The 21,661-nt window shown below is 36.4% G+C and overlaps 1 protein-coding gene across 5 annotated transcripts in view; it reads left to right on the plus strand.

Moving 5' to 3' along the window:
• DCC (DCC netrin 1 receptor) overlaps positions 1 to 21,661 on the plus strand; it is a 984,533-nt gene that overhangs the window by 462,066 nt on the left and 500,806 nt on the right. For all 5 annotated transcript variants that reach the window (XM_064480349.1, XM_031441886.2, XM_064480347.1 and 2 more), the window contains 3 exons: positions 4,935 to 5,219; positions 20,075 to 20,225; positions 21,468 to 21,604. In XM_064480349.1, the coding sequence (XP_064336419.1) occupies positions 4,935 to 5,219; positions 20,075 to 20,225; positions 21,468 to 21,604 (573 nt within the window). The remainder of the gene's footprint in view (positions 1 to 4,934; positions 5,220 to 20,074; positions 20,226 to 21,467; positions 21,605 to 21,661) is intronic.

The following is a 21,661-nucleotide window of genomic DNA, read 5'->3' on the forward strand; positions in this document are numbered from 1 at the left end:
CATTGTTCTACAGTTTCAACTTACGGGGCACAGATAAAACACTTGCGGATGCTCTAGACATAGCTTTCCCCCTCCACCCCCCTCCAATCTTTTCAAATGAAAGACTGTATGGGTTCATTCTGTTTATTAGCCTCAGCTCTTTTTTCACTTTCTTTGAAGAAATCCTTGTCTTCTCGCTCTCTTTATGCGCTTCTTCTTAGATTTCCCAATGTATAAGAGCCTGGGTTATTTGCCTAAATTAATTACCTGACCACGAATACATCATTTTTCGTTCAACAAATATTTGATGGATGGTTCTATGCTGCACACTGGGTTAAGTGCTCAGAGTACAGAATAAAATAGAATTAGCTCTGCTTTTGTGGAATTTGCAGATTGACCGGGAAGATGGCTATTAAATTAATTCTGCGGTTAATTGACTGTAATTGGACTAAGTGTTGCAGAGGAGACGTGTAGGAATAAGTGGTTCTGTCCGGGCTGGGGGGTGCCCTCTGAGGAAGTGAGAATTCTGATACTTCGTTGGCTGGCACTCTTTCATCCCAGATATTCAAATGCCAGATAGTATAGTTGGTAAATGTTCTAGGAAAGAATTGTTGTTACGGCTGTTTAACAGGCCTTGGGCCACATTTAACAAAGTAACTTATGGAAGCAGGCACTTAATGACTCCTTTTATTGTTAAAGTTAGTACTAGGGAATGAGGAAGGATCCTTTACAGAAATCAAAATAAACAGGGTGAAACCCGTGTCTCCACGGTACTCTCATAATGACTGTGTATCTCTTACTAACGACACTTAGTGCTTCCTGTACAACTGTGACTAGTTGGTACCAGTAAAATTTCTGATGCTGAAGCCTGGGTGCTCTTACTATTAGTGGCTTATAAAACCTGAGTTACAAGTGCCCATGTTACTTCTAGGACAGGGGATGAAATGAAGTTCCCATATATAAATGCCTGACTTTTCCATCTGTAAAGCAATGTGTTCTTTCCTTACTGCGGTTCCTGAACTTGTTACGGAAAAATGTGTTACAGCTTGGTGTTACAGCTCAGTTGTGACAGCAACCTGGATCCGGGCGAGAGACCAAGCAGCACTCAGAGAGTTGGAGAACTCAGGTTTATTACGCCAGTGGGCCTATAGGAGTTAACACTTCAAGCTCTGGACCCTGTCTGTAGGTTTACACAGGCCTTTTATAGGCTGCCAGTTTTACACTTTGCAACATCATATGCAAATAAAGTACAACAGAAGTTGACCAACCAGGAACAAGCTTTGTAGAAATAGACCAATCAGGAGTGAACTCCATGCAAATGAAGTAGTACAAATGGACCAATCAGAAGTTAGGGAAGTGGACCAATCAGAAGTGAGAATAATAACCAATCAGGAGTGAAGGAAATAACCAATCAGAAGTGAGCTCAGGGAACTAATAGAATTCTAGGTGTAAGTTAGCCACGTTAGGGGCAAAAAGTGAGATAGAACCTCTGGGCCAGGGAACCGGATGGTGCTAAGAGGAGAGCAGCGGCCCTGCCTAGGGGTCCTGCTGGTCTTTTTATGGGGCTTCCCGCCTCAAACTGATCACTAAGTGGCTGTGGTCCTTGTTAATGCCCCAAAGTGCAGGTGGCATTCAAACCTGAAAATTAACTGGGATGGGGCACTCCCAGCAAGTCCAAGTGTTCTTAGATTTAAAGCTGTCTTAGAATCCCGGGCCAGGCTAACTGTGACGGTAGGAACCTTAGCTACAATTCATTCTTGGACACAGCCTTTCCCTGAGGCTAACAGTGAAAAGCCTTTATGAAGACAACAAAAATAGGTCTGTGTACTATTTTTAGTAGTGCAGTACTTCAGGCTGAAGTTTGTAAGAATTCAATCTAGGGCAGAATGTACTTACTAAACAACAGAGTTTACCAGTTGGGCTGACACTCGGGAGTTTAGTGGGGAGGTACTGTTATATAAAAGAAACTCCTTTTGGGACATTTTCACTTAGATTGGGGAAATAGGCTATTTTAAGATGTATAATTCAGTATGCAAACTTTTTTTAAACAATCATACATAATGTAAACATTTGAAGGAGTTTTGTTCCTGTTCTGGTTCCATCTGTAACATGGAGACAATGATACTTTAAAAAGCTGCAAGTTATGTTTATAATTTGTCACTATGTCAAATAATCACCTATTTGAGGTTTTCAAACATTGCATCATTGAATTTTAAGTAGGAGGCAATTATGACTCTCATTTATTAAGATCTGAAATGACTGTGGAGGGTGTACTGAATAAGAACGTGGAACAGTGGCCAATTCCATTAAGCCTAATTATATTAATAGACAGTCTCATGCCTCGTCTGTGATTCTTCCAGTTAGATGAAGTTTGTATAAAAGAACCAACTGTTGAATATCAGTATGAATTACTCTTTCATTTTGTATTTTAGTCTGTGCTCTAGAACTCTGCAAGTTAATTTTGTTGAACGCCACAGACATTCAGATGTGAAATACATGTTTAGAATTTCACCCAATGCATGTAACTTACACAGGACCATATGTCTGATTATATAAAAGTATCCAGATATTGTATCTACCTATCACAAACATTTTATTCTTACCCTACTTTGTAGAAAATGTGTAACTTGTGTGTGTGGGTGAATTATCCCCAACTGTATTTCCTTAACTACAGGATAAATTGCTAGGGATGAAGACCAAGAAGAAAACTATTAAGTAAACAAGTAAGATGTGTATTTGAAAATCTCTTGCCCTTGTGTAACCGTCACAGCATCTGGGCACTACTCCTTACAGATTTGCCTTGTGTAGTGTATATAAACCACTCTGTCCAAGTACATGCTTTAAACCCATGCTGAAGCCAATCACTGGTAGATTAACATGCCTTCTTTCATACAGGCTCAAGACTGCACAGTACAAACAGCCTGGAAATCAGACTTTGAACAGTGAGCTAGGGCGCAAGTTAACCGATTCCTTTTGATCTTCATGCTATAGTAGGTCCAACACAGTTGCAGATTAGTTCCAGTTAACTAAATGAGAAGGATAAAATTAGGCATGGGGTTGGCTCTTCCTGTGGATACGTCTGTATCATTGAGACAAACAGCTCCATGGCTCCAGATTCCAGATGAGTAATTTTAGTACCCGTGCGTAGGATGAATTTCAATTGATAAATTAATGTAGGATAAATTAATGTTTCTGCATGGTCTAGAAGTAATCGTTCTTACTAAAGAACACCCGTAATGTTGCATCTCCAAGTCTGTAGGTCTGCTTATGTGAGTGTGGCTTTAATGAGTGGTATAACATCTTTGGCAGCTTGTACCTATTCTGTAGGCGATGTTGATGTAATTTCCTATTTCATAGGTTCAGTTATCTTGTGGCTCAAAGGTTAATCCCTGAAAGGGATATGAAATGCTACCTTAACCTAGGGTATAAGACTTCTCTACAGCATTTCTGTCTCCTGTATTAAATTATGATGTTTTAACCTATGCCATTTTGTCTTTTCCCTTTGCACTCTAGCAGAGTTTTTATCAGGTTGTAATGAAAATTATATTTGAAATAGACAATATAAAACTAACACTGGTTAAAACTGAACATATTAGACATTTGTTGTTGACTAAATAGTGATAGAAAATTTCTTGACAAGCTTTTAACGAAGACCTAACAAATTTTGACCCATTTAAAATAACTGTCTAAAATAAAAATCACAGCCATGCACATGTGATCAGAAAAACTTGATGTGAACCCCAAACTGATGAATGAATCTAATTTTATTGTGAAATGCACGTGCAGTGGAACCAAGTCCAGTAAAATGAAAATGAAAATAGAAATATTGGAATATAACTGATGAATAGAACATGAATCAAGAAATTTAAAATAGTTAATTGAATTAACTCTAGAATGTAAAATTGCCAATGATCTATCAAAGATGACATCATTCAGTCAAATATGTATGTAATCATAAAAATAGTTTCTAAGGTCAAAGCATTAGGGTCACAGATAGTGATCTGTTCATAAAAGGGGGTTCAAGAGAGCAGGATCCAGGTATTTTCTCCCCTTCTCATGTACATCATGATGGAGGAGGCTTCTCTCTCACCATGTTGATGCTCAGTGATGGCCAGTTTATTTTTGCCTTTTCTTTTCCCCCTACCTTTGCTTAATCATCCATATCTACACTTTTTTTTTAACATGTTATTTCAAATGAGTATCATAGCAGTTGGATGAGTTGAGTTCACTGCTATCCCATTTTATAGCCCAAAGAAATGAAACAAGTTACCAAAGGGCTCACACAGAGTAGGTAGCCCAGCCAGACTAGAAACACATGCTAGTCTAATTTCAACTTAAGCATTTTTTCACTCCACCACAGCCATGACTGGTAAACACTGATGATTATTTACCTTAAGCAGTCAACCCATGAAACATTGTTCTCTGTTTCTATAATTGGTGGTTAATATGACCCAACGTTTTTGAAATTGTCCTAGGTTATGCCATATGACCAGTCCTGTGTAAATTCCCGTAACTTCATAGTCCTTTGTCCAAAGTAAGGTAACAGTAAAGGCATTCAGAGGATGAGGATTCGGAAGAACCCCAGGTCTCTTTGCAGGGTGACTGTGTGAATGTATGTGGCATTTCTCTTCTCTGAGCCTCCATTTCCTCATGTGTAAAATTAGGATGACCCTGTCTGCTTTGGTTATTTTACAAGGCTGTTTTATTCACCAATAATAACAAAAGAATAAGCTTCTAGAGATTAATGGCAACATCTTTATCATTTTCTAGTCACAGAAACTACTGTAGGGCTAGACACATGGTGTAGTAAAATGTGAAGAGCACATGAGATGGATTTTGAGAAAATATGTTGTAAAATTCAAGTTTCTAGGAAGGAACAGAGGTGTGATTGTTTTATTGGGTGATTATTGTGCCTCATCGGTAAGATTTATTCTTCCTTCTTGGTGTTTCCCCAGGACCCCTGAGGTTCCTCTCCCAGACAGAATCTGTCACTGCCTTCATGGGCGACACAGTGCTTCTCAAGTGTGAAGTCATTGGGGAGCCGATGCCAACAATACACTGGCAGAAAAACCAGCAAGACCTGACTCCCGTCCCGGGTGACTCCCGCCTGGTGGTCCTGCCCTCCGGAGCCTTGCAGATCAGCAGACTCCAGCCGGGAGACACTGGAATCTACCGTTGCGTAGCCCGGAACCCAGCCAGCTCGAGAACAGGCAACGAGGCGGAAGTCAGACTCTTGTCAGGTATTGCAATGCTCTTTATTCTTATCAGAATTAGTCTCTAGAATATAATTGGAACAAGTTTTGAGCAATTTTTCCTTTAACAAATTTTTTTTTTTAAGTTCTGTACTGTTTGTTGGGTTTAGTTTTATAGTTTTTTCTTCTTTGCTAACTGAACCATTTTCTGAAGGTATGCCAAAAGCATCTCTTAGTTTCCATGTCTTGCAGTTGAACTTTCTGGATAAACAGGTATTTTCCTTATATTTGGCTTCACTCATTTGTTCACTCATTCTGTTTGTTAATGAGCGCTTCTTTGTGCAAAGCCCATTGCTAAACAGTTTGATGTTATTTAATTTTCCTCTGTTAACAGTCTACTAGGTAGTTATTATTATCTCTGTTTTTAGAGGATGACGTTGAGGCTTAGCAAGGTTAGGAGCCTTCCCCAGGTTAATGTTGAACATGCATTTACTCATCCGTTCTTTCTGAGAAGTGTTGTGCTAAGTACTAGGGACACAGCAATGACTAAGACTGACACAGAGCCTGGCTTATTAGAACCCTGGGTGAACGGGGACATGCAAGGAATTGCGATAAAGTGTGATTGATGTGACGAGGAAGGTTGTTTCTCTCCATCTCTTGTCTCCCTTTCTCGTCCCTGGCAAATCTCTAAGATGCTGGGCTTGTTTTCCTCTCCTAAATAGTCAGAGGTTGGAATGGATATTTTCTAAGATCCCTTCCAATAACTGCTACTCCCTCGGGTCTGTGTAATAGCTACTTTCTCATTTAGTTCCACTTATAGTTTTTACTTAGACTCATTTGTGAGAATCACAAAGAAGGAAACACTTGAGTAATTGTGACAGCTCCCTGTCAAAGCCCCCCTGATGTTGGCTTTTGTCCCCACATCCTGAATGTAATTATCACAAGCCCCACAGCTAGGTGGGATAGAGGGTCACATTCCCAAGTCTCTCTAAATGCAGACTGGCAATTTGATTGCAAGTTTCTAGAGCCTTTAGTGAGGACATCTCTAAAACCTCTTCTAACTCTTTCATAGGTTCTCTCCTCTGTTAGTCACGGGGATACTGACTTAACTGTGCCAATAACCATCAGCGACACTACTGCCTTCCATCCTTCAGACAGTGATAAATGCAAATGCAGCGTTTATTCCGAACACATACCATGCATTTATTTAGTTTAGGTTGCCATTAAATACACACAATTTTTAAATATTTATATTCACATACCCTTAATAATGCATTTGAGTCAATCAGATGAGAAGCCTGAGTAAGCCACATAGAAAATGGGCAAGAATATGTTTGACTATCTTAATATGACCGAAAAGGCTGTTTCCCTGTGGTATTAAGGGATAAAGCTGGACTAATTAAATATTAAATCCGAAATGGAAACTTTTGAAAGACAGACATAATCATCAAATCACCTTTTACATTTATGTGTTCACCTTGTGAAACACATTTGCATTGTAATCCATGGAGATTTATTGAGAGCCAAATTTTATACTGTTACCTTGGGTTAAATCAAGAATATGTTGGTGTCCTTTGGAGGTGGGTGGGTATTTCTTACCTGACTGAAAACTGACACTGTTTTGAAATCATTACATCTGATGAGAATTTTTCTCCAAGTTCCATGAATTCAAATATAAACTTCAGAAAGAAATTATGAGCCAAGGTGATAAACACACACTTAACCACATTTGACGGAGCCTGTCTTGTATGCTGTTGACCACATAGAGGACCTGCTGGAGGAGCATGTGTTACCCATTTATCCCCAAGTTTGCAAGCTGGTTTAGGGGTCAAATTCACAAACCCACAACAAGCAGGAAAATGAATAAATGCTGAAGCCCAGCTTCTTTTAATTGCCATTTATAATATTCTCATTTTTAAAATCATGCTAATCCTTTCTGAATCAGTTTCCACTTTCTATAAGTAGCAACTGAAGAAATAATTGTATACATATGTTGCCCATCCTCTATTCTAACACATTTAATTGTGTAAGATAGACTCAAGTTAAAGTAGAAACCCATCACGTTATTAATGTGACTTAGAAGCTTTAACGTGGTACATGTGTGGTTACCACTCTTTAAAAATATACATTTTCCCGTGATCATTTAAGTATCATGTTGATTGATGAACTTACCTATTTTTGCTTTACTTTAAAACATAAATGCTAATTTGAAGTTTTACCACTCTGTTCAACACTTGTTTTTACCACAGTTCATAAAGATTGTACTTCAGTTTGTGTGTATGTGTGTGTAGAGAGTTATCTAAATAATTTGATGTCCTTATTCAAGTTTGTAGAAAACATTTGAAGTTGCCATTTCTACGTCTTAGGGGTTCTAATATCACCAAGTAACTGAGATCTCTTAAATTCAGATTTTAAGACCCAAATATTTTATTTTGAAATGGCTGCTTTTCAGCAAGCAATTTCAGTCTGTTCACTAAATAAATACCCTATTCAACAAACTTTTGGGTGAATCTTCTGTACCTGCCTTCACACTGGTTGCTAGGAATACAAAGTTGGAAAACTGTGCCCCCCAAAATTCTGGACTAGTGGGACAAATAGATAAAGCAAGTGGTTGGTTTGTGCTGTGAAAAAAGAAACACAGAATGCCATTACTTGACATAAGAGAAACCCTGATGTGCCGGTCTTGAAGAACAAGTAGTAACTCAGTGCACCAGGGGGAAAGAGTTGCAGCAGCGAAATACAGAGAAAAGAGGAACAGCTTTCCAGGGAAACTGCACACAGGCTGGTTAACTGGGTCAGAGGGCACAGGAAATGTTGGAGGAGTAACTGGAGGTAAGGAAGAGAAACTGAAGGAAGAAAGATGGGGTAGAATGTACAGCGTTCATCCGAGAGAGGGTTGATCAAAATTGCTACTGCAATGGTATCAAAGGGACTCAGAGATGAAGATGGGTAGGGAGATATTAAGCATGAATCTTGGAGACAGACCAAATCAGATGTAAAACCTAAGAGGGAGGGGATGGAGTCCAGGCTTGGTAGAAACTAGGCAGTGGCCCTGTTCACTGTGCTTAGGAGCAGAGTGGAGGTGTTACTGTGTTCAAAATCAATTGTGATTTTTTTAGAAGAGATTTTCCCATAACATTGTATATTTTCCAGAATAATGAATAATTATTTGTTTCACTCAAAGGTAGAAAAATTTGTAACTAATTTGTTGATTCATGTTTTAAGACAGAAGTTAAATTATGAGAAATTGTGCACTCTTAACACAGTTAGTATTAAATTATTGTAAAGGATTAAAAAAAAACCAAAACACTCAGTAAGAGTTGAGGTGTTTTAAGATGTCTCATTGTATGTGTTGGGCATTGCAGGAGGGATTGAAGCGGCCATCGTGATTGTCGGGGCCACTTTATTCAGTCCTCATCATGTCTGAGTGCCAAACAGTAGATTGACTTGCTGAATTATAAATCTGCTTTGGGCACTAGGTTGACTAAAATAACTGGCCCATCCACTGGAACTCTGATTTCAGTTATCTTAATGGCCTAATTGAATTGATCAATTGGTAATTGAATCTGTTGTTCATTCATTTAACGATAATTGGATGACTCTGGGTCCTGGATAGACTTGAACTAAATATCTGTGTAATTAAAGACATTTGCTTTTAATGGAATAAATTGGACTAAAACATCTTTTGAATGATTTTTCTCTAAATATTTATTTCTGTTGAAATAAATTTTAATAGAAACTATTCCAAATGCATATTATTTAAAATGAAAATTGTATATGTTTGAGGATTTTAAAATAGCTTCAGAACTTTGTTAATCACTAGGAATTTATTATTAACCAATGGGTGCATTAAATTTTTAATTTGACTAAATATTACTTATATTTTGAAATTAATTATATTTTGCTATCATTTATTTTTATATTTTCTACAGAGTAATGATCTGTTGAGGAAAACAAAGAAGACAGTCTTTATTTTGAAATTTACCATTGAGCCAGACAGTTAATTCATGTAGCCATATGACCAACATAAGGGCAGGGAAAGATAAATTGAGATAAACATATCTAGTTTCATAGGGTGCTTATGAGGTTTCAATTTTATAGGCCCAGTACAGTGCCTGAAATTGCTAAGTTTTTAGTGACTCTCGTAATTACTTTTGCATTTTAGAAATTCCAGTTTTAAAGATTTTGATTCTCATGTCAAGATTATTGTTCTGATAAGTTATCTAACTTTGATTCCAGATAGCTAATCACTCATTTACTTATTGGTTGTTAATTGCATGTACCTACCAGTAGTTAATTAAGTATGTTTTGTTCTACTTAACGCGTATAGTGCTTTCTACTTTCTGCATTTCCTTTTCACATCTGTTAGAAGTCACAGTAACCTGCTATTGTTTCCCCTCTAGTAACTCAATGATGCATGATTTGCACCCTTACCTTTCCATCAACATCATTTCTCTGGCTATGTGAAATATTGCAAGGGGCACTGGCTTAGAAATAAGAGTTAGCACATAATAAGACTTCTTATTATTTGCTCTTTATTAGCCGGTACCAATTCTCCTAATCCTTTAAAATCCTTAGTTTCCTTATGTGTCAAGAGCTTGGACTAGATCAGTCTTTCCCAAGGATCTGTTTTGTTATTTTATCCACATTCGTCCTCAACTCTGCCTTTATAATTGTAGCGTTTAAGAGTAGAAATTCGCTAGACAAATTCTCATTATTAAAAAACATAAGGCTGTGCTGAAACACAAAAATTAAGGGTCAAAAATCAATCTCATAAAACATGAGATTGTCCTACCTTTGCGTTAATTAAGAAAATAGTTTTAAGTCAGTTTATATTGTCACAAGAAGCAGACCAAAAGCAGACATGATACTTTTTATTGTATACAACTGACCGACCAGACAGTGACCAGACCCAAGTTCATGTCATGATTTGCCCCCACTCCCCACAGATGATAACTTTACCTTGTTCTTTTTGGGAACCTGAGCTGAGTAGAGCACAGAAGCCAGTAGACAATGATGCTATATTATGATTCATTATTATATGAATTTGTTATTATAGATGAGGTCTTTTAACCAATGGAAGATAACTGAGATAACCAGTGTTTTCCCATGAAGTTGATGAAATCCCATTCAGATGCAACAAAGTCTCATATGATAGTAAGCCTAACCTGATTTACTATGGATATGGAAAACAGGACATAGATAATATTTGTTAGGTAAGTCTTCACCTCCCAGTGCTATTTTGAGGGTTATCAACACAGGTTCAGGATTCCAAGTTGAAAGTTGTTGGAATACTGGGAAGTCTATTACGTTTTCTTGCCATGTCAATTATTCTAATGTCATAATTTTTATCTGTTCATCTTTGACTTTGAGTAGTGTTACATATTGGCTATACTGTCTACTCTTAATTTGATTCCCTAAAGTGTTGCTGTTTTTCATGTAATGGCAAAAGCAGAAACAGTATGCTTGAAAGTGTTCTCCACATGGAGGAGTAAATCTTTCTTGAAAAGGAGAGAGTCTGTCTTTCTTCAAGAGTCTAGGGCTGACATATGGTCAGCTCTGCATTTACTAGGAATGTGACACTTAGCAGCAGCCCTGGGTGGGGGTGACTGAAGGGCCAAGGTAGTCTTCCCTGACACACACAAATAAGAGACTTTCTCGAAGGGTATGTGGAAGCCAAAGTCATAACCTATGCGTGCAGAAGTCACAAAAATTAATTCAAAGACTGGTATAACTTCCTTTTCTTGTCCTGTTTGACATTAATTTATTCCTGGAGCATGAAAAAAAAGACATTTAGTCATGAGTTATGGGCATGACTTTATTGATTCAACATTGGCCAAATAGGAATAATTTGGACTACTTTTGGTTCTTTATCAAAAAGTGAGAGTTAGAATAACAAATCCATTACTTTTCTGGAAAGTTTTTAATGCTGTTTTATGCATTTATATAAATGATAAAGATTTCTGGGTTCCCTAAACTAACTTTGACACATCATAATGGTAACATTTGTTTTCTGGGATTCTAGTGTCAGCTGTAAAATTTAAAAAAATCATTCTATAAAAGAAAAATCACTTCCTTTAGATCTGCTATAAAATGAAACTGATAGACTCAAAATTTGCCTGTGAGACAGAAGGAATACAGCCACATGCCAATGATAAGAATAGATGCTGCCTTTCTTCCTCCAAGCTCGAACTACAAATAGCAATGTGTGTGTGTACATGGAGAAGGAAAGAGGAAATATGAACAGATGTAGGAATATTTGCAGAGAGGGAGTGCCATTTTTAGTACTGAATTGGTGTAAATGAGGAAGGAAAGTCAGAATCATAGAGCTTTTGAGAAATGGCTCCCTTCTCCCTTTTGTTTGAAGATCCTTGGCTTTTAGCCAGATGGAGATTTTTTTTTTTTTATTAAATAAATTTTGATTCCTATGATTAGTGCAGATCAGGCTGGTTTTTAATAAAAGACACTCTAAACAGAGAATTAGAAGGTGTTTCATGGAATTTCTTGCTCAGGGCACGTATTATGGTACCTACTTGTGTTTGAAGACCCATGGCGCCTGCTGAAATTCCAAAAACAGAACTAGATGGCAGATGACTAAGGAGCCAGCAGGTGAACAGTAGTTAGCTTGAAACTGAGGATCCAGATAGAGGAAGCTCTGTGAAGTTAAATTAACTTGTAACTTTATGCCTGGGAAGAAATGAAAGAGAGTATTCCATGGTAGCCTGCAGTGCCCTTTATTTCCAATTGGAAATGTGTTTGCTATTCTATTGAGGCAGGATTTGGGGGGGGGGCAAGAATTTAATAAAGAAAAAGAGTTTACAATGAGAAAAAAAGGTTTTGCATTCAGAAAGCACAAAAATTAAAAGCAAGTACCAGTTATTTCGAGGAAGTCAGTTACTAAGTAGTGAAAACCAGTATTTTTTTTCTTGCTGACGTAGATGCCAACAGTCCCTAACTAAATTTCTCTGTTTTTCAGTTATTCTTTAGATGCTGCCATGTAAGTTTAATGTTTATTTCTAAATAGTAGTTGAGGCCCCATTAAAAAAAATCATCATCATTACAGAGTAAGAATATATTTCAGTTTGCCAGGATGGTCCCAGTCACACCTGATGCCCTAGAATAATTATAGTTACCTTTCGTTTTGAAACATACCTCAGGTTGAATGATACATATGTTCAACCTGATCATGTATCATGAAGGAAGACAAAATTAGATTGCCCCAAGCCATTTGGGAAAACCTGTGAATGCAGAGTCAAATTTAGTTTCTAGCTTGTCTTGAAGACTTAATGAATTTGGCCAGTATAAGGTTTAATAGAAACATTTAAAAAATATCTTTAAATGGAAAATACTCTTTCCACTTTCACTAGTACACATTCTTTATGTCTGTTTAGGGCACAAGCCCTGAAGATAGTTGAGTTCTTATTTCTAAATGTGAAGTGTAGGTTAAATGTGTCATTTTATATGATCCACGATACTTTTTAACTTGCAAAATAGTCTATTGCTGAAAGACAGTGACAGGAAATATTTTAAGTTTTACACTGCACTCTTTAGTGCAAAATTATGATGATGACGAGGAGGAAGTGTATTTATTTTGTCAATTTATTTGCCTCCACCTGAAACATAGAAAACTTTTCCCATATTGAAAGGAAATGAAATGGGCTTCTTGAATGTCTCAGAAGACAGGCTAATTTCTTGAGACTGTGGCTACATCAGTTCTTCAAAGTACAGTCCACAAACCCTTGGTATTTCCTGAGATAGTTTCAGGAGATCTGTGAGGTCAAATTTATTTTAATAATAATACTAGGGTTTTTTTTTTTTTTTTTTTTTTTTTTTTACTATGTTAACCTAAGAAAGTCTTTGATGAAACGGTGAAAAATATTAGTTTTATTTAATCTCAATACTTAAATGCTTATCTTTTTAGTGTTGTGCGTGTCAGAATGGGAAATGCACTTCAGGGATATCAAAGTACAGTGTTTTTTGAGGGATAAACACTTCTGTATTCATCTGAGTTTCAAGATGAATTAGCTACTTTTTTTTTTATGGAACATATTTGAAAAGACAATCAACAGAAAAGCTGTAGCTATTCAGACTTGAGTACTAGTTGGACATTTTCTGAAAAAAAAAAAAAATTGAACAGAATGAGTCAGTTCAAGGAAAATAGCGTTTGCTGCCAAAGATGCACTTCAAGCCTTTAAGTTAAAATTAGAAATTTGGAAAACTTGTATCTGCCACTGGGATCTTGACAGCTTTGCAACATGAAAAGGCCTTTCTGATAGGATTGGTGGTGATAGTAACAAATGAGATTTTTTGATACTTCAGTGAAATGTGTCAACATTTGGAAGATCTGTCTAATTCAGTGTACCATTCCAAATGACCGTTGATTGATGTGACAGAATCAAGCATGGGCAAAAGTTACATTCAAAATGCAAGACAGACCAATGGATTTTTATATAACACAGCACAAAATGTTTATTGATAGAGTGTCAGATTTCACATTACAACTAACTTTCAGGGAACTGCCTATTGAGTTTTGGTGTAGTGTTAAAGGATAAAATCTACAGTAATCTGAAAAGTCTATTAAAATACGCTCCCTCTTCCAACTGCATATCTATTTGAAGTCAGATTATATTCATGTAATTCAACCAAATCAACATATCAGAACAATGTGAATGCAGAAAGTAACGCAACAATCTAGTTATTTTCCTTTAAACCACTTATTAAAATTTTACAGAAACATAAAGTACCACCACTTTTCTCACTGATAATTTTGTCCTGGAAAGTAATTTAAAGAAGTTTTTTTTTTTTGTGTGAGATGTGAATACATATTTAATAAGTAAATATTTTAATCTCTGTTTTGATGTTTAGTGTGGTAACTATTTATAGCTATAACCTACATAAACAAAAGCGCTTTGGGTGCCTCCATCATTTTTAAGCTTACAAATGGTCCCTGAGACCAGATTGAAGTCCACTGTTTACATTATTAGTCATTTTCCTGATGATTGTAGATCCGTTTTCTCTAACTCGGATAATAGATTAAGCCAAAGTGGGCCAAATTTTCTATTTAAGTTATAAAGGGAGGGAAGAGGGAAGGAAAGAAGGAACAAAGGCACGAGGGAAAGGCATAAGCAAAGGCAGCATGTTGCTAGAAGGTGATTCTACGATTTACTGCAGTCTCTGTGTATCAGAGATCAGCATCACTGTAATGACTGTTTTCCCTTTATTTACGTACCACCCTCTTGCTCTCAGAGAATGATTAGCTGTACCTCCACCAGAATGACAATGAGATCAGATCAGAGAATCAGGCTAATATTTGCCTCCCAACAGGAAAAAGCTAAACTGGGTTTTAGTCCAAGCAAATCATGACTGCTTGTAATTAAGTTAGAAAACATGCCTGTGTAACTTTGTGCATTCACTTCCATGAGCGTCATACTAAAGAGGTCTGCTTTTGAAATTTTTAATGTAAAATTTTCACATTAAAAGAAAAAAAAAATTTCTGCTTTGATTTTAAAGCTGTTTCCATCTGTTTTCTAGAATCCACCCTTGCATTTCTCTCCCGTTTTTCATTTTACAATGTATTAGATACATAAAAGTATATAAAACATATGTCAGTTTGAAAAGTGAATATAAGATGGCTGTGTATATACTCATCACCAATGTGTGAAATAGAACATTTCAAACTGGTATTCTGTGCCATTTCCTGCATTGCAATAATATTTATTAATTTTATGGCATTTTTTTCATATTCTATTAACCGGATAACTCCACTTAGGTCTGAATAATCAGTGCCCATATAGCAAGAACAAAAATGAATTTTATAAATAATTACTAATTCCATCGTGATTCAATTAAAGTCAACGTAGTCAACAAAAGTCATGACCTAGAATTTTAAGTTCACTCCTCCATGGGCTTTTTCATCCCTATTATTATGGAGCCTAGAGGGGAAAACTTTCATTTGCTCTTAGATATTTACCCTGTGTTTTAGTTATTACCTGTTTTAACTTCTTTACTCCTCATACAGTTCCCATCTACTTTGCAACTCCAGAGTTCAAAATAACTCCTTACTCTAAGATTAATGTATGTTCTTTATTAAAAAAATTTAGAAAATACAGAAAAATCCAAAGATGAAAATAAAGATCACCCACAATTTTATCAAAGATAAACCTTGGCAATTGTATCTCTATCCTCTCAATTTTAAAACTTAAATGCATTTTCTTGACATTCTTCTAAAAAAAAAATCACATCTTAAAGGAGAAAAGTAAGGCACAAATTGACTTTAATAATGACTCTTTAAATAGTCAGAATCAACATACTAGTACAAGAACAGAAACCAAAGTCAAACTAAAAACAACAACCAGAGTTTACTTGGCATTTTAAATTGCTGGGATGGGTTTGTTTCCAGTTCCTCGTGTAGATTTCAGATGTCCATTGCTGTATAACAAATCACTCCAAAATGCAGTGACTTGAAATAATTTATTATCTCTTGTAATTCTGTGGCGGATCTCAGCTGTGCCTCTGCGGGTTTCACTCTGGCTCAGTAGGGCACATTTGGCTGAGGTGAAAGGCTTAATAAGATGGCCTCATTCACGTGTCTGTCAGTTGGTGCAGGTTTTTGGCTGGGAACTCGGTTATCCTCCACGTGCCTTCTCATCCTCCCACTGGCTACACTGACGTGGTCCTTTCAGAAAGAGCCGTGGCAGAAACTTGTAAGGCCTCTTGCAGTCTTGTCTCCAGAACTCATACAGTCTAACTCCCACTGTGACCTGTTAGTCAAAAACAAGATCCAGGGCCAGGCCAGATTCATATCATAGGGAAATGCACCCTCAACTCAGGATTGGAGGAGCTCAAACAATTTGTGATCATGTTTAATCTATCACAAGTGTGAAACATATGAACTATTTACTATTAAAGACCATTGCTATTAACTCTTGGGGGAAACGTCCATAATATTAGAATGTATTAGATTAGATAATTACAGAGAAATATCTTCAGAGAAATGGAACCAAACATCTCTGCCAAAAATTAACGTTTTCTTCCGTATGATTAGGGTCACACATATGATCAGGCTCCAGTGTCTACAGAGCCACAAAGATAATAAACATAGCTGAAGTGGGCCACATGGAGATTGAAGTAATCTGGATGTATATTCTGTCTGAAAATAGTAGATGGTTCTTTTGTGGCAATATGAGCCCAGTGATGCCTGAACTGACATTTTAAGATGAAGACAAAAATCCCAGCAAGTTATTTTGTATATGTCAGTAAATAGTTCTAAAATATCTGTGAACAGAAGAGTCAGCACAGTGAACACAGTCTAAAGAGGAAAGTGAGAGGATGTACATTTCCTGGCATCAAGACTCGTGATAAAGCTGCAATAGTCAAGATTGTGTTATGTTGTCAAAATAATAGAGAAATAGATAAATGGAACAAAGCAGAGCTCTCAGAAGTAGACCCACAGAAGTATAGTCATCCGATCTCTGACAAAGGAACAACCAGGTCAATGGAAAAAGGATAGTCTTTTCAACAAATGGTGCTGGAACAATTGGATACTTACATGCAAAAAAGGAAAAAAAATAGTAGACACAAACCTGGTATCTTTCACAAAAATAACTCAAAATGTACAATAGACCTAAGCATAAGCCATGAAACTATAAAAGCTTCCAGAAGATAACACAGGAGAAAATCTAGGTGATCTTAAGTTTGACAATGAATTTTTAGGTACAACACCTGTAAAATTATCCATGAAAGAAGAAATTAAGTTGGGCTTTATGAAAATTGGTACTTTCTGCTCTGCAAAAGACAACGTTAAGAGGAATGTTAAGAGAGTAACAAGCCACAAACTGAGAAAGTATCTGCAAAGCACACATCTGGATAAAGAACTTGTATCCAAAATATACAACGAATGCTTGAAATTCAACAATAAGAAAACAAACCAATTAATAAATAGGCAAAAGATCTTCATAGGCACCTGAGAGAGATGGGTAGAAACTAAGCATATGAAATGTGCTCAATATCACTTGTCACTGGGGAATTGCAAGTTAAAACAACTATAAGATCCCACTGAACATCTATTAAAAGGGCTAAAATCCAAAAAATGACCGTAACAAATGCATAGGAGAATGAGCAACAGGAACTCTTACTCATTGCTGGTGGGAATGTAAAATTGCAGAGCCATTTGGGGAGACAGTTGGGGAGTTTCTTAGATAAACGTAGTTCTGCCATACAATCTACTAATAGTGTTCCAAGGTGTTTGCCAAATTAAGTTGTAAAGTTATGTCCAGACAAAAATCTGCACATGGACATTTATAGCAGATTTGTTCATAGTCTCTAAAAATAGGAAGCAATCAAGGTATCTCTAACTAGAATGAATGAACAAACTGTGGTACATCTGTATAGTGGAAAAATATCCAGCAATAAAAATAAGCTATCAAACCACAAAGAGACGTGGAGGAACCCCAAATGCATACTGGTAGGTGAAAGAAACCAATAGGGAAAGTCGACATTCTGTATAATTCCAACTATATGATATTTCAGAAAAGGTACCACACTCATGTAAGATGTTAGTAACGGGAAAAACTATGTCAGAGTGGGGATCTAGTATGCGGGAACTTCCTGTACTATTTGTTCCCTTTTTTAGTAAATTAAAATAAAATATATAAATGACAATTTTTTTAAAGTAACCATTTTTGTGTTGCCTGATTTTGCTTCTGATAAAAGAAAATCTAACTGAGGTGAAATTTTGGCTCTTTTGTGGATAAATAAATAATACTGCACATGGAACCCAGGTAAATTTTCTTTAGCTGGAAGATAAAACTATGTAGGTGTTCTATGATGTTGTCTGTGAAGAGCAGTGTAGCATACAGTCAACTATAATAGTGTACTAGTATGCAGTGTATGTAGTGGAAACATTTCTGTGGAGGAACAGGGAGTGAAACTCAAGCATTCCCATGGCTAGACCTCCATCAGAAAGATGGCTATTTATAAACGCACATTTTCTGAACCTGTCCATTTCAGGAATTTTGGTTTTAAGCAGTATTTCCCTTCAAAACATTTTCATTTGGTTTGAGAAGTCATTTTCAAGCAGGGAAATTAAACATGCAACCAGCAATTTTGAAAAGTTTTGAGATATTTTATCTACAATATTGGTTTAATGAGGATTAACACATTTTGAGAATCCTGTCAATATTTTCATTGTGAGGAGTATTTATTTTTGTTGCTGTAACAACCAGAAACAGATATGAGAAGCCTGAGAAAGTGTGAATTCCTCTTTCTTCACACAGATTACTTTAGATGACAATTACTCTCTCAACTATTAACTAGAGAATTGGTGTTCTTTTTTAAATTTCTTTTAAAATTATTTTTTAATTGAAATGTAGTAGTCAGTCTACAATGTTGTGTCACTTTCTGGTGTACAGCATGTTTCAGTCATACATAAACATACATATATTCATTTTCGTATGCTTTTTCATTATAGGTTTCTACAAGATATTGAAAAGAATTGATGTTCTTTTACTAATCTGTGATCAACCTGTGTGGAGTTGGGTCAGGTCAGGGAAGATGAACGGCAGTATTAACAGATCCCCTCCCACTTCACTTTCTCATCATCCATGACCGACAGTATGACCCAGTTAGATTTACCTTCCCTTGGCATTTCTTCATCCACCCCAATTTTGGTTTTTAGATTTTGTTGTCTCATTTCCTTTGCTTCAAGATTTTGCTTTGAGTTTGCAAAATGAAAGATCATAGACTAATTTCATTTAATTTATTAAGCCTGGAGTAAGCATTCATAGAGGGATGTGGGTTTTAACGGGGACCTGGAAATACAGCATTTTGTCTTGAATGAATGAATTTGAGTTGTAGAAATTTAGGCAGCTCAGGTCAGAGGACAGTACGTGACTGCGGAGATTTCCTCCAAGCCCATTGCACCGTAAGGCTGCTGTAGGCGTGTCCCACGCAGTAGGAGTAGGGTTTATATGGTGGGTGGAAGAGAAGCGCTTAACTCTTATGGAATTTTCTCTTCACAGTGTGGAACCCTGTGCTTTGGATTGCTTTTTTTTTTTTTTTTTTTTTTTTTTGCTTATTCCACCTGATATAATCTTAGCACTTTTGGATCATATGAGGTCTACGGTGAGTCTTTAGGCTGAGTAAGACACTGCTAGAGTTGCCTGCTAGTAAAAATGAACACTGCTTTATAGACAGAAGCGCTGAAAGCACTGAATGAGGTAGAAGGATGCTCCTTATTTATCCAGAGTCTCAGTTTCAGGGACAAACATATTTTTGAGAAAATTGTTAAAAACTAAACAGAGGCTTAGAAACAGCCAAATTTATTACTATAAAAAACAAACTTCAGCTGAACTCTTGTTTTGAAGATAACAGGTGTTTTCTCAGTAACGTCTATAGCCTATTCAGTACTTGTATGTTGTTTAACACAATTCTAACATGCTTTTTTAAACTCTTACTTCCCAAACCCCTGAAGCAGTAAACAAAGCAGAAGGAAGTGAAATAGATATTAGTGACATGCAAATTGAAAATATCAAAAAAAAAACTTTGGGTGATATCATTTAGAAATGGCACTGTTATCTCGTCTTGTTCTTTAAGGATGTTAAGTTAACAACGTGCGCATGAGTGACTTACCGTCTCAGCATTTTTCCCTTCGCCTTATACCATGACGTCATCAGCAGCTAAGAATATAATATTATAATCCTAGAATCTTAGAAACTAGGCTTGGAAAATGTCTTCTAGGAATCTGTTTCATAAGTCTGTTTCATTGGCACCTTTCCATTTTTTTCTTCCCTCTTTATCATAGTGTCTTATTGGGTAAAAAAAAAATGGTTCCAGCTACAGCATTTTTCTTTGCAACGTTTTTACTAAAAAATGTGATCCTATGTTTTTTTTTTCTTCCCCTACAGATCCAGGACTGCATAGACAGCTATATTTTTTGCAAAGACCATCAAATGTAGTAGCCATTGAAGGAAAAGATGCTATCCTGGAATGTTGTGTTTCTGGCTATCCTCCCCCGAGTTTTACATGGTTACGAGGAGAGGAAGTCATCCAACTCAGGTATTATAAACTTAGGACTTTAATGAAGTATATTGCTACTGTTTTCTTTCTCAAATTTGATACCAGCACCTAGAAATATTAGGGTTTTTGATAATAATTGAATGTTCTTCCCACATTCCCTGGTGTTAGACAGTATATGAAAGATGTTTATCCACTGGAATAAAGGAATGGGAAACAGTCAAAGTCCATGAGATTAAATTCTGCAGAAAAAAAAAATTTAGAAAGCCAGGGTTGCCCTTGAGATGATCTTTCTCAAAGAGCCTTCAGCAAAGATACTTTGGATGATCTCATCCTACCGAAGTGATACAGAGAGTGAAATATGTCTTAAGAAACCAAAATTTTCTGTATTCAGATAGATAGCATGTCATTATAGGGTCTGTAATTTTTTTTTTTTTTTTTTAGTTCCAGTTATATCTCTCACCATCCCAGCTGTAACAAATACTAAAGATAAAGACAGAAGAACTTGGATGACTTTAAATTACCGGACATTGATATATATTACTGGCATAGTTAGAAAATAAACTCTTAATAGAATGGAACACTTAGTCTGAAACAGTTTGGTTAAAATGGATGGGATTTCACTTAAGAAATTAATTTCATTGATTTTGAGGTCTGGTGTGCTTCTTTTTAACACATTTATATTCTATGGTGAGATAGGGTCGTAGGCAATAAGTTAATCTTTAAATTTCAGCTACCTTAAATATTTATTTACATAACAACATACATGGCCTGGTATCACAATACTTCTAAGAATATTAAAGCATGCAAGAAAGGCGGCTTCAGCTTCAGCATGTGAGGATGTGTTCTCTTAATATAGCTGAGCATGCACGGTGCAGTAGGAAATGGGACTTTGTACAAAGATGACTAAATTGGATGTCAGGACACAGGACACTGACTTCCCCTGTGGGGAATCACTTCTCTGGATGTGTGGTTCTCAAACCCAAAAAGGGAGAATTGAACCAGGTGATCTCTAAGATTCTTTTTAGTATTAACATTAGCTCCAAGTAATCTACTTCATTTCTTTGATCACAGCACACAGTCTTCTAATGGGAGTGGTTTATCTTGAAGGGATTTTTTGATCAATAAATGCCATGTTAACAAGCTGCCATGAAATTGCTTTTTTTTTCCCCCTCACAATTTTAAAATTCGGGTTTTTATGGAGTTCATTTAAACCTTTGAATATTTTGCCTGATAGATACATGTTAACCTGTGCTCTAATTTCATACATCTTCTGTCTTACAGGTCCAGAAAGTATTCTTTATTGGGTGGAAGCAACTTACTCATCTCCAATGTGACAGATGATGACAGTGGAACTTACACCTGTGTTGTCACATATAAAAATGAGAATGTCAGTGCCTCTGCCGAGCTCACAGTCTTGGGTAAGTTAATGACTTGAGATGAGTTTACATTGTATCCTTCAAAATATATCATTGTGC

Source organism: Camelus dromedarius, chromosome 28, assembly GCF_036321535.1.
Source record: "Camelus dromedarius isolate mCamDro1 chromosome 28, mCamDro1.pat, whole genome shotgun sequence".
Classification (NCBI taxonomy): domain Eukaryota; kingdom Metazoa; phylum Chordata; class Mammalia; order Artiodactyla; family Camelidae; genus Camelus; species Camelus dromedarius.